The sequence below is a fragment of the Aphelocoma coerulescens genome, chromosome 3 (genome assembly GCF_041296385.1).
Source record: "Aphelocoma coerulescens isolate FSJ_1873_10779 chromosome 3, UR_Acoe_1.0, whole genome shotgun sequence".
Lineage (NCBI taxonomy): Eukaryota > Metazoa > Chordata > Aves > Passeriformes > Corvidae > Aphelocoma > Aphelocoma coerulescens.
In genome coordinates this window covers 53,684,507-53,697,918 of record NC_091016.1, presented here as the reverse complement: position 1 = coordinate 53,697,918, position 13,412 = coordinate 53,684,507, and the positions used below count along the sequence as shown (strand labels likewise).

General features: G+C 38.3%; 1 protein-coding gene across 1 annotated transcript in view; it reads right to left on the bottom strand.

Moving 5' to 3' along the window:
* The window catches only part of ACTN2 (actinin alpha 2), a 68,886-nt gene that overhangs the window by 21,327 nt on the left and 34,147 nt on the right, over window positions 1-13,412 (bottom strand). Inside the window, exons 7-12 of the mRNA XM_069010332.1 lie at window positions 10,509-10,590; window positions 7,095-7,180; window positions 5,557-5,649; window positions 4,341-4,571; window positions 3,065-3,212; window positions 1,399-1,549 (exon numbers count right to left, since the gene is read on the bottom strand). Coding sequence (XP_068866433.1) covers window positions 1,399-1,549; window positions 3,065-3,212; window positions 4,341-4,571; window positions 5,557-5,649; window positions 7,095-7,180; window positions 10,509-10,590 — 791 coding nt within the window. The remainder of the gene's footprint in view (window positions 1-1,398; window positions 1,550-3,064; window positions 3,213-4,340; window positions 4,572-5,556; window positions 5,650-7,094; window positions 7,181-10,508; window positions 10,591-13,412) is intronic.

The following is a 13,412-nucleotide window of genomic DNA, read 5'->3' as shown; positions in this document are numbered from 1 at the left end:
TACTATCAGTTATGAACTACATTTTTAGACAAGTCTCTGATTTTTAAATCATTAATGAATATGGAGCTGTTTATGAGTCATGGTCCTTCACAAAGTGACAAAAGGGCATGTTTCTAAGACTTGATTTCTGAGCAGTAACTGTTCTGCCTGTTCAAGGTGAGAAACTGAAACTTGGAGAGCTGAAGCCAAGGGCAGGAATCTGAGAATTTTGATCTTGGCTGCTGTTTCAACCACTACTGCACATTTGCTCCTGTTGGCTTTACAGATTTATACAGTGAGTGCCAAACTGCCAAGACCAGGAGTGGCCCCACTGATTTACAGCACAAAGCCTCTGCAATTAACTGCATAAGGTGATAAAATCAAATGTGCTTACCTTGGTGTTAACACCAAGATGGCTTTACCCAGACAGGTACGTAATGCTACAGTCCTATCAGTGCAGGCAGAGCTCACAGAACTGTGCTTCACACAGGTGAATTAACAACCTTCCCACAAACAAAAGCAAGCTCCACCAACAGGGACAGAGTTTAGCCAGACTAACTTGAACAGCACTCAGGACTTTGCTGCCATAAGGGGTCAGTCCAGAGCCTTGACTCTTCACATTGCTGACCTATGCAGCTGATGTACATGTAGGCTACAACACAGATGTAGCCTAAATGTGTTGCAGAGCAGTTCTCAGCTTTGGCTGTGTTTTCTCTGGGCATAGTATGCTGGCTGAGCAAGCGTCAGTGGCTAAATTGATGGAACTGTGGGTGAAAACACTACCTCTCCTATAGGAGAGCCTTGTGTGTGCTTCATTCCTTGTGCAACCCTGAGCAAGTTACTTAGTTTGCATATGTGCCACTGTCCCTTCTGTAAAATGAAGACAATGGCACTTCCAAATATAATATCAGGAAGTTGTGAAAATAAGCATATTAGAGACAATTAAATCTGCAGGAAAGTCAGTGCATTACCCACTATTATGGAGATAATATAGGGATGTGAAGCCTTTTGAAAGGACCAATATACTTGTGAAGATACTTGATCTGTAATTTGTGTAAATGAAAATATTTTCTAAGTTAAACAACTCATAGCCAGTACTTCTCAGCAGACCATGAACTGAGAAATAAACACCTCCAGGATTCCCATCAACCCACAATGGGTAGAGATAATGCTAAAAGATTACTGTGAAGTCAAGTTGAAAATGTTTGTTTTCAAATAATTTTGGTCAGTTGAATATCTATATTTGGTTGGGGGTAAGGGGGGGATGAGGGAAAGGTCTCAGTGACCAGCTCAGATAATATACTTATGAAGCTATGTCTGGAATTCCTACGTTGGTACCTATGACACTATCAAATTCATTGGAAAGAGTTTATCACAAAGTTAAATGTCAGCAGCTGCAAGCCTTTAAATGGAACATACTTCAGCTCCTGGGCAATGGCAGCGATCTGTTCCACCCTGTCCTGGTGAGCAGCCAAATCGCTCTCAAAAGCTTCATGTTTCCTTAACATGGCACGGACTTCTGTCAGAGAGGCAGACTCATAATCCTTCTGAAGCAAGGTCTGCTCTTTGCCTGAAAGAGGAAATTAAAATATTACTCATTTTTTACTAATTTATTTGTTAGGAAAATTGCAAATTTAATCAACTTTTTAGTCGAGGCATGGTGAAAATCATATGTCTGGAATTAAATCCCACCCCCACTGAAATCAGCAGCAAATTGTCAGCACATGTTAATTAGAAACATATATTTTTAAAGCTCTCACAGTGATGTCTTGATTTTTGCATAGTCTGCTGATACAGGTCTAAAATAGCGAGTATTACTTTGCTGGAGAAACTGGCATAAAAATGGTATATTAGCAAAAACTGTATCTCTAAACCACTGTGCTAAGTTTTTGTAGAATAGACTTACAAAACCAGAAATCACACTGCTCAGCTTCACTCTTACTAATGATCTGTTATTCTTTTTTGTTCTGCCTTCAATTCATTATTCATTTCAGCACTTAACAAAAAACAAACCCTGAGATGTGTGACTGCCTTTTGTATCAAACACTGAATTTTAAGTGGAAAATGCCAACTTATCTACAAAAGGCTAGAGAAGCAAAGATTAAGTAGAAACTGAAATACTACTGCTGAGTAACTCCTGTGTTGGACAACTGAGTCCACACAGACAGGCCCTGCAGCTACACTCACCACATGGCATTTACAGCTCTGTGAATCCTAGAGCCAGAAGCAACTATTGTTTCACTTGCTGTGTACCAGCCTATGTGAAGTTTTCCCTACACAACAGCTATAACTTGTCACCATGAGTAGTTTATGCTTAGAAATAGGCTCTCAGGGCTGATAAATGCTGTAGTTTCCCTTCTAGTATCTGCTTGGCAGCCGTTTACAGCCTTGCATGCTTCCAGCAACTGTTAGAGGATGGACTCTGATTCACTTTCACAATGTCAAAAGAATCTAGCTGGAAAAAGCCAGAAGCATGGCAGAAACAGCAAGACAGTCGTCAGGATGATAGAGCAGACCTATGTTTAATAGTCCCCAACAAAACTGAATGCCACTGTATGGTCCTACGGGTGTCACAACTACAGGTAAGGTTAGGTTACCATTAAAAGCCAGAACTATAAATGGCATGTCATCGAGGGTTTGGAGCAAAGCAGACAGGAGTCTATTGTCATGTAGCTTATCTGGACTATCCAGAACATCATGATGACCAAATAATAATAAACTCAGAATACCTCCATTAATAATTTCACACTCAGCCAGTGGTATCACTGCATTCCTGGCTGGATGGCTGGTGTACAACTACATAGGACTACATCAGCAGTAATGGCCTCTATTCAAATGCAGAATATTCCCATTGACTCACTACCTCAAGTATGATTTTTAGAGTTACATCTCATCAGCAACATGCCAACAAGTTAGGATCGTGACTACAGTCAACAAAACCTGACATTTTATCTGTTATTATTTTAGGTTGTCTGAAACTGTCCAAACTACTTATAAGTGAGTTTATGGCTGGCAAATACTCAGCACTGACAGTTCAACTTTGAACATTAAAATACTAAAAATGTTAAAAGGCATCTCTCCTCACCATATGCCCACTGTTCATGAGTGGAAGCCTTCTGCCTAAATTTCTCAGCCAAGTGTTCAAGTCTTTCCAGTCGTCGTATTTCATTCAGCAGCCACTCTTCATAGCCTTTCTCAGCTTGCTCAAGTCTCTGCCAAGCGCCGGCAATATCCTGTGAAGAGAATACATGGGAGAGATGGATGAAACTATAACCTCTTTTTATCTAAATTTACAGATTTTTGATTCATTCACAATTTGGCTTCAAAAAGAGAAGTTTTTATGTTCAGATTTTGTAAAATCACAGAATCAGAGAAAATGTTGTGAGGCACTTGTCTTTTAGTGCAGACACCTGTTTCTCATAGTGTGTTGCATTCAGGTGGGGTCACAAAATTAGCCCCTACAGAAATGGTTTTTGAGCATGGTTATGTGTCCAATGTCTTCACAATATATTGCTTTTACCTCCATTTTACAATGTGTGTGTTCTTTTATGATATACCTATCTGTTATCAAAATGAAAGTGCTTTGCTTTCACAAGTTGACAATAGCAAAGTAATTAGTATCAAGAGGATTTGGTGTGTATTTTACTGGAACACAAATTCATTTCACCTTCTGTAGTACCCAAAGTTTTGTGAGCTTCCTTGCAAACTCAAAGACATGAGTGGGAAGCTGAAGTAACAGGGCCCTTATTTCCTGCATACGGGGAGTGGACAATGGCCCTTTTCAGATGGAGCAATTTTTTTTTGTTTATGAAATCTGAGAAACCAAAACACAATGATAGAGTACAGAAACAGGTTTGCTATATTCAACAGGAAATGTTTTGAACCACAGTCAAGTCACAGTACTTATCAGCAGATGAGGATTCTTGGTACTGACTATTCTTATCTTCATAGACATAAGAAAAAAAGCAGAATTGAAAAATGCAGAAACATGTATTGAGCATTGTCTGTTTGTTTAAGTTTGATGACTAAAATGTCAATGAAACCACTGAGTTTTGCTTAAATAAACAATCATTGGCCTCACTGATACAGGAGTATTGATAACACTGCCAAAGGAAGCTCTGTATCGTCTTGCATCTCCAGATAACTTGCTTTTGTTAAAGCCTTCAAAGAGGCAGGAGCATGCTTATTAGAAAGCAAGATTCTAGAATGAAAGGGAATATGTAAAAAGCGTTTGGTGTTGAAAAAGTGCAGCAAACTGATGTTTCTGAAGATGACTTAGAAAGGCTTTTCAATCCTTCATGTTGACATTTTTGGAAGATCATTGATGAAGCAAACAGAATATTGATGCTTCCTTTACTTACTGAAACCATTTTCCCCTCTGATGGCATGAAAGCTGGCCGATTGCTGATTCTTAGTTTTGTCTGCAGGGTGTTGAAATTGATCTCCAGCTGACATTTCTCTTGGACTTTGGGAGGCTTGTGTTTGCGGCGGTAGTCCCGGAAATCCTCTAATTTCTTCTGCATAGCCTGCATTGTTTTTTCTGGGGTCCTGTTTTCCAGCCAAGGAATTGTCCGGCGAATCCATTCTAAAAGCTTTCAAACCAACATAAACAAGTCAAATCAAGGCAATAAAAAAACAGTGAAGAAAATACTATCTTGAACATACAAATCTTAATTAAGTTTTTTCCATTTTAATATTATTGACTTCAGTTGGTACTGATGCCTTAATGGCAAGTAAACACAAGATATTCAAAGCTGAACGATACTTTTATAGCAAATTTGCACAGATATTCTAGGTATTTCTAGAAATACCCTGGTTTTCAGGAAGATTAAGACACATGTAAGGTGTCTCTACTCAAAATCTGAGTTACCCAATATCATCTACCCCTTTCAAAAGTATTGGTCTTGGTTTTTCAGGTAGTCATAGTTATAGGACCAGGACAGAAACAGCCTCAAGTCATATAATAATCTTCACTTGGAAGGCCATTAGTGCAAATTTGATACAGAAAGTAGTGCTGTGACCTCAGTATGTTTTTGCAGGTTATGCATAAAACATAACAAAGCTCTCACTTGTGCACTCTATATCTGTAGTCCTGCTCAGCAGATTTGCCATTAAACAAGAAAGGATGGGAGGAGTACCTTCATCTGTACATTCATCTGCTGTCTGTGCTCACAGATGAATTGTGAACAACCTGACAGACCCTCTCCAGGAGTGCTTTGCAGTACAAAAAGCCAATGGGCTTGCTTGGAGTGACAGGATCTGGTATGTCCACATGTGGTGAAGGATGGCTGTCTTCCAAGATTAGAGAGACAGGAAGCTTGGTCTTGGGGCAGACAGATGACACTTTTGGGCACGTTAACAAGACTGACTGACTTGCTGAAGGTCACACCGGAAGTCTGTGGCAACGGAATCACCTGAAACTTGATATCTTGGGCACCTGGGCTTTGTAACCTGCCACTGTGAGATTTACCCTTACAGTGTCTCCACTTTGCTGTCTTCAAGAGAGTGCATGAATCTTTCATCTTTCAATATTTCACGGACATAATTGTCACCACATTACACATAGAGCATCCTTACCTCACTTGCTAGTCTCTCATACTCTTCCATCAACCTCTCATTTTCCTGATTCACAGCAAGCACCTTACAGATCCGGTTAGCTGCAGTCTCAGCCTGTAAGACACAGCAAATAAACAGGACATATTCATAAACATTCTGAGAAAGGTATAGGCTTGGAGAAAGAGAGAGAATGTGGCTGCTGCAAATAAAAGATCACATTCTTTTATAGTAGTTGATTTATGCTCCTAGATTGCTTAGATACTCATTTTCCCTCCTTCTGCAGCCATAGGTTCCAAAGGCCTGAATGAGGCATGGATCAGCACAGAGGTCCCTTTGTTGTACAGTGAAGCCTAACTATATAGTTGTCTAATAAATCTTTTCTTTTTAAAGACAACTTAGGCAAGTCTTAAAGATATCCTATTAGGTTATTTTTTTAAATCACATCCAAAAAGTATTAGATTTGTTAGCCACACTGGAAAGACACCACATGTGATGCAGGAGTCTCAGACCACTCTATATCTGCATATCATATGTACATACACCCTTGAGAATAAGTACAGCTCAACCACTGACAGAAAATCTTTTCATGCCTCCTGACAAATTCATATGCGAAGGCACTGTGTAGCTCTGCCATATTTAAAATTTACTAGTTTGATATCACAGAGCAATACTTTCACACAAATATGACTCTGATGATCTATTCAAATAAATATCCATGTAGACTCCTGTGTTAAAGAGTATTTGGAATTCCCCTTTTGCACTAATAGCAAAACCTTCATACCCAGAAGCGAGAGAGTGCAACAGTGTAGTTGTGCTGTGGTAAGGTATAGGCGATCTAGCCAGCAGGAAAGGAAATTCAGTCCTGAGGATAAAGGGAAAATATCAACTACTTTAAAGGTTCTTTAGTTTTTTTTAACATAAGTTGGGTTATGTCCATTTGTAGGCTAGAAATGTATGAAGCAGAAGAGTGGGAAATGCCACATTTATAAGTGACAATCTCACGGAAGACAGCTCTGCTGCTGCTATTCATGCCTTTTATACTAGCACTTTCATCCACAAATAATTCTGTTGGCTTCAGTGGGAACCAGGCACAAATACTGTGTTGGATGTCTTCTGTGCCCTTGTGTGTCTTTAGGCATCTTTGAAAATCTAGCCCTAAGTTACTACTCAGCATAAGTAAGTCTCAGTCTCCAAATGTCAAACATTCTATTATGCAGTAAACACATAAGATGTTGTAGCAACAAGCAACAACTCCACTTAACAATATCTTCAAACACATTTTTTCTGAAACAGTCCTTAAAATTTCCAAATAAAGACCCAAAATTAGAAGCAGAATCTCTATTTGAATTAAAGAAGTTAATTTGTTACACATTTAACTAAAACAGGTTTGAGAGTTGGTTAAAAACAAATATTAGTGCTCAAGTAATACTTGCAAATGTTAATTAAAACACATAGTACTAAATTAGTTGGGTTTTTTGGTTTTTTTTTTTAAAAAGCTAGTGGAAATGTGAAACAACCAATCAAAAACACAGCAACCTGAAGGGACAGTTGATTAATACCTGCTCTGCTCCAGCAAAAGCATGGTAGAAGCAGGACACATATGTCATGATAGCTCTCTCATCAGGTTTGGGAGTGTTCACAATATCTACAAGAGGGGGGAGAAGTTAAAATAAAACAAGAAAAAAAGGAATTGAGAAATAGAAAATAAGAGGAATAAATAAATGAATAACTTCATGTCCTTCTTACTGTTTTCTTATCCATAGCTCTGTATTCTAGAAGCTCTACAAAGCTGTAATAAATTTAATGTTAGATTGAGGGGTTCTGATGGAATATAAAATACATTAAAAATCCAGTATAAGCTCATACAAAGGGGAGGATTTTTTTTAATAAGCCTGATCCTGCAGTATTGCCACAGGGGGAGTAACCTTAACAAGACTGTCTGCTTAAGAACTAGCACATGTATGTCTGGTGACTTGGATTGTGGGGGTTTTGACTAAGACACAGGAAAGGCAGACTACATTTCGATCTGGGGAGATGTTCTCTGGAAGTTGCACCTGGATTAGTTACAACCTTAGCATTACATATCAGTATTCCTTATATTACCAGTACCTGAAGTATGCCCAACTCCAAACCACCTTACTTTTTAGAATTTTCCTTCTTTTCTTTAGGACATGATTCTAGAGCTTGTCTGAGATGTCTATATATGTTTCTGTGTCTGTTTTGCATAGTAGCATCATTTGATGTTGCTGTTTGTACTTACCATTAAGCATTTAACATTTTAAAAACAATCCTGAAAACATAAGAGAAGGGTTTATTTTCTGAGCATGTTATGATGATTTTGACATCTGTAGCAGAAATAATATCCAGCAGAGAGAAGAAAGATGGCATTCTACTATTGAAATTTTTTTTCACTCTGCATATTTTCATCTTGCATTTTTAATGGTGCTTCAAATGAATTCCCACAAGTTCATTTAAAGGGAATATCATCCTCTACCCCATTCAGTAACCAGCCATCAAAAACCTACTGGATATTATTAGTAAATATGCAGAAAGATGAGACAGGAAGATTTGTTTCTATGGAACAAATGGATGGACTACTACTGGCTCTACCAAAACAGTAGCTCACAGAGAAAAGAGGCAACAGGAAATGAGCTCAGCTCTAAGATGCTGTTCTAATAACTAGTGAGGAAAAGATCAGAAAAGGAAAAATTGCTGAAAGAAACAAGACAGAAGGTGAAGGATGAGATCTGATCCATCTACAATCTCACCTTCTGAGCACCAGCAAATGCATGGTAGTAACAGGAAACATAAGTCATAATGGCTCTTTCATCAGGTCTGGCAGTGTTTACTACATCTGTGTGGAGAGAAGAGGGTTAACTGCTCAGAAATTCTCACAAGATACTTTCATCTGATTATGCTAATGGTGTCACCTCAGTGCTGTAAGGATTCCAAATAAATACACCATTATTCAGGTTGCATCTGTTTACTGATACGAGTGCAAAGCCACCTAAGCTTTAGGAATCAGCAAACACAAAATATGCAACTCTTCCTAAAATGGCAAAACATCTGAAGGCTGAGACTGTACAGAAGGGTATTGCTACCTTCTGGTTTGTGGAAACTTCCAAGCAGATGGCATGGCTGGCAGATCTACTGGGTTCAGCTTCGCTGCCACTCCAAAGCAACTTCATCTGAATCACTGCAATTATTGCAGAGCTAAACACAGCCACTGACAGTCACAGACTAGAACTGCACATAGTATCAGCACAGGGTCCCTGTGGCTGACAGGGTACTGGCATATATTGGAAACCTGTACAACTCCTGCAGTCCAGAAATACATTTTGTGCTAAGAAAAGCTTGGATAGTAGCAGTTCTGCAATCCCTGTGCCAGCCCATCTTTTTAGTTAACAGCATACATTCACAGGAGGGGTTTGCTTGGCTGGCTAAAAATAGCTTTGTCCCTGCCATGGCAGGAAAGAGTGAAAATATAAAGTGGGTGCAATCAAGGTATGCATCCATGGGTAAAAATGGACCTTTCCAATACTTAACAGAGAAAGACAGAAAAAGGTGTTTTTACAGCAGTTATGGCTGAGTAATGAATGACTATAGTGCAAGCTGCAAGGATTCCTGTCAATGTAGGCAGTGAGAAGATACTAACTTGAAAAGACCCAGGAATGAGGGGACAATTTCTAACATTAACAGTGAGATTTCTAGGTTCAGGACCAATATATTTACTGATTTTGCATCTACTTTATGTAGCTGTGAACAAAGCTTTGCAAAGTTTCCATGGAGAGCACAGTGGAAGTAAAGAAAGTAAAAAGTGACCATCAACACTTAGAAGGTATTAGAAGAAATATAATTTCATTACCTCCTCTCCTGCTAAGAGGAGAATAGTAGGATAAGGAATAGAATGTGCAGAAAATCTGGCAAGGAAAATAAAAGGTTTCTTACACTGAGGATGAAGAGAAGAGAAAAAAAATGTAGAAAGCAGAATGATAGTAGAAGCTGCTCAATGGCAAGGAGACAGCACTTCTCTGTTTATTCCTTGCACAGTATTTCAGAGCAAAATAATTAAGTGGTGCTTGAAAGGGGAATTGCAGTTCAAAAGATGAAAACAATTAGTTTTAAAGCATGAAAGTGAAACTACTCTTCAAATAAGAGGTTACAACCTGGATTTTCCAAATTATCCTGTCTAACTTTCCAAATGAAGACTTCAAGAGGAGCAGGTGTAGTCAGTTTGAGTGCTCTGGATAATTCTCATGTTATCACTGCTCTACTGACAAGCCACCAGAGCTGAGTCTCCATTCTTGGAGAAGAATGCTTTGAACTAATGTAGGAAAATTCCAATAGTTTTGGTAGCATTTTTTGCCCAGAGTACAAAAATGTGGTTATCTTGAAGAAGTTCAGGAAACTCTCAAGACAACTGAAGACACAAAAATTATTTGTTGAAAGTATCACTACAAAGAGTTTAGAACTAAAATAAACAAAAAAAAAAAAAAAATGCTTCCCTCAACCAAGCTCTCTTTCAGAGGAGGAGAGGCATGTGTTAGTATATTTTGAAAGTTTTGTACTTCTATTTCTATTTTTGGCCCCTCACTTAAACATTTAAAAAACTGAATATGCTTTAAGCTGCTAACAGTTATATTTCCCTTTATTAAATTTTAATTATTAAAGGCAAGGACTAACTTCTGATTCTTCATTTTACCTCAATTAACACAGTGGGGCCATGTGCTGAGGTTAAGGTCCAAAGTACTATAATAAAGGCAAACATTAACAAACAATAAATAATGAAGCAAAAAGCAAGTGAAAATACCCAATGCATGGGGAAAATAATGAAAATATTTTTTGAAAATGAAGCAGGTTGCTACATTATGATTTGTATGGAAGGAGTACTGAAAATCTTCTAGAAAAAAAAAAGAAATTTTACTGTGTCCTGCTTATGACCAACACAAACTTCAATAAGGTGTAACTCTCACCTTCTGCATCCAGCATCTTTGGGATATCCAAATGCTTTTCAGCAATTTCCATGGCAAGGTTGATATTCCCTATGGGGTCATCCTGCATTAAAGAAAAAGAATATAATGAGTCAAAGATAGAAGTTTTTCCTTGAAGCAAGACTAGAGGAAGTACACTAAAATTTAGCTTCTGTTTTTCCAGACTGTAAACGGGAGTCATAACTATTGTTCTTCAAAAAACAGAGTCTAGGTAGATAAACTTTTGGTCCATCTGCTGCTATGTTTTCAAAAGAAAACCTTAATAAGCTATTATCTACCACTAGAACTCTGCTGGAAATACATTCTGGAGGTGAACACAGATAACATATGCAGTGTACACTCAATTCTGAGCTATTTATGAATGAAGTACAGCAGCAATATAGACACTAAATGCCACTGGACCAGCAGGCTAAACAAGACTGTTCAACACAGAGTTAGCCCTGCCCACTACACAGTACGTCACAGGGATATGACTTCTCCTGAGTTCCCTTCTGGTTAGGTGCATGCATGAGAAGAAGTAAGCACAGACAGAATTGTTCTCCAGAGGGAGCAAAACTTGCCAGGTTGGGCTTGGAAATAAAAGTCCGTAATGCCTCTATAAGCTGAATTTTAGGGTTATGGAAATTCAAGCACTTCCTCTGGTTTTGAGATTTTGGTTTTTGAAGGAAAGAGAAAGGAAGCAGTGAGAACAGTTCAGACAGAGAGCACACATTTTGTGTCTTACATTACAGGCAGCTGTTGCTGACAATGAAAGAGTGTGTCAGATTAGGGCTGCCATTAAGGCAGCCTTCCCATATCAGCTTGGAGGGAAACCATGCTATGTGAAATGGCAGTTCATGCCATTAATGCTGTTATTATTTTGACATAGTCACAAACTGCTAACTGGTCGTAGCCACTCTGAACCATGCCCATGTCTATAGAGAGAGACTGGGAAAATAAGATGCAGAAAAGCAAAGTAAAAAAGACAGTAAATCTAACTGAGACCTATTGACTAGGTTAAAGCACTTTGCTTATGAATGAGTGATGAGCACCTCCTATTTGTGTGCTTGCTACTAAGTGCAGGAGTAAATAGTGCTCCACTGGTAAAGGATTGCTTTAAAATCATAGAAGCCTCTGAATAATTGGAGATTTCCATCACCCATCCTTTTAAACAGAACTACAAGCCACAGTAACTAAAAATATCTGCTACAGCTAAAGAAATACCTCCTCTAACTTGGCATAGTCAAGGAGATCAGGCCTGTGTCTATGGATAAGGGCGTTGAAAGCAAGGCCATCTTTCCAGCTACAAGTTCACACAAAACACATTAGTGAGAAAAGGAAAGGACAGCATGCAGGAGATAAGAAACAAGACACCAAGACAGCTGTTAATGTAACCAAAATGAAGAGTCAATCAAACACAGCCAGGCCAGAAAAGCAAGATCTATTTTAGGATTATTTTTCTGCATGTGCTTTACGTGCAACAGCTCAGCCTCAATTTGAAACCTGACCTGTTGTTATTTTGGAAACCTCTAAGAGGGAAATAGTAACATTGAAGAGACCTGCTTATGTTCTGTTCCCTTTTCTCAGCACTGATCTATGGGATGGTTATACTGTGATGTTCTTTAGTACCACGTACCACTATTCAAAGCACAAATTCAATCAAACTCACTCCTGTTCCCGCCATGCATAATAAGCACATGTGCACAGAGACAGGTAGCTTAGTCATTCCATTACTCTGTTTATCTGTAGGAAAGGTTGTATATAGAATTGAAGAACAAGCTCGTATTGATGGCTAATATTTTGCCCATTGGTTCAGATCTGAAGTTATCTTAACAGCTGCCTAAATTAAAATCTTACATGTTCAATACTAAGTTCATTTAATTTTCATCACTGCACACTTCAGGGACCCTGGCATAAATTGAACATATATATAATGCAGACTAAGTTTTAAAATAGTTTCAATTCATTCATTTATCTTTTCCTTCACAAAGGACTTTCTAAGAACAGTTGATTCCACTAGTAAACTAATTTGCAATGAAAGGGCATGGAATGGAAAAATACAGTTGATGTTTTACCAGTCTCTCTCATCAGTGCAAAGTTGCACACAATAGATTAAAACTATGATTAAGATTTCTGTTGCACTGGTGTTTACATGAGATCTCAAGAAGCATTCATTCCAGAGAGGAGAAAACAGCATGTGTGTATTGAGACCTAACGTGAAACAACAACATTCTACTTCTTTCTAGATTTTTTTTCTTCAGTAACAATACCAAGAAATTCTGACATTACTGCTCATTCCTCATTCCTCCCTCACAAACCAAAGTATCATTTAGAAAACATGCATTTTGCCATAAGTAGCACATGGTAATAAAATAGTTTTGTAATCCCCATGAGGTACTACCTAAGGAAGTTAGGTTATCGGTTTTGTTTCCACTTGTCTGAAGCATAGGTAGAAGTACAATCTGAGAATCAGTGAATACTTTATGAATAGGTAAGACTAGTAACTTACTGTGAATTCCTAATTAGCAAGGGTAGGGTTTGTTCTAAGGAATTTTAGGATTAATTGTCATGTCATTGTTTACTGGTCTGCAATCTACAGTCATTTACACCAGATAAAAACAGGATGGACATTACTATCAGCAGAAAATGGATAATTCCAATGTATTTGATTTAACATCCATATTGAGCAGTGCAAAGACTTCATCAACTGCCAGCATCTGAGGACTAGATTATTTGCAATTTGCTCAAGTCATTAATCGGAAGGAGAGGACACAGGACAGTCAGAAGGTCCTCTCCCTCGGGTCATTGAGATTTTTTTGGGAAGGACTTTAGAAAGTCAGTCAGAATTAGTATGCACTCCTCAGCCTGTCTTTTAGAAAACATGCTAAGCAAACCAGAAGCCAGCCA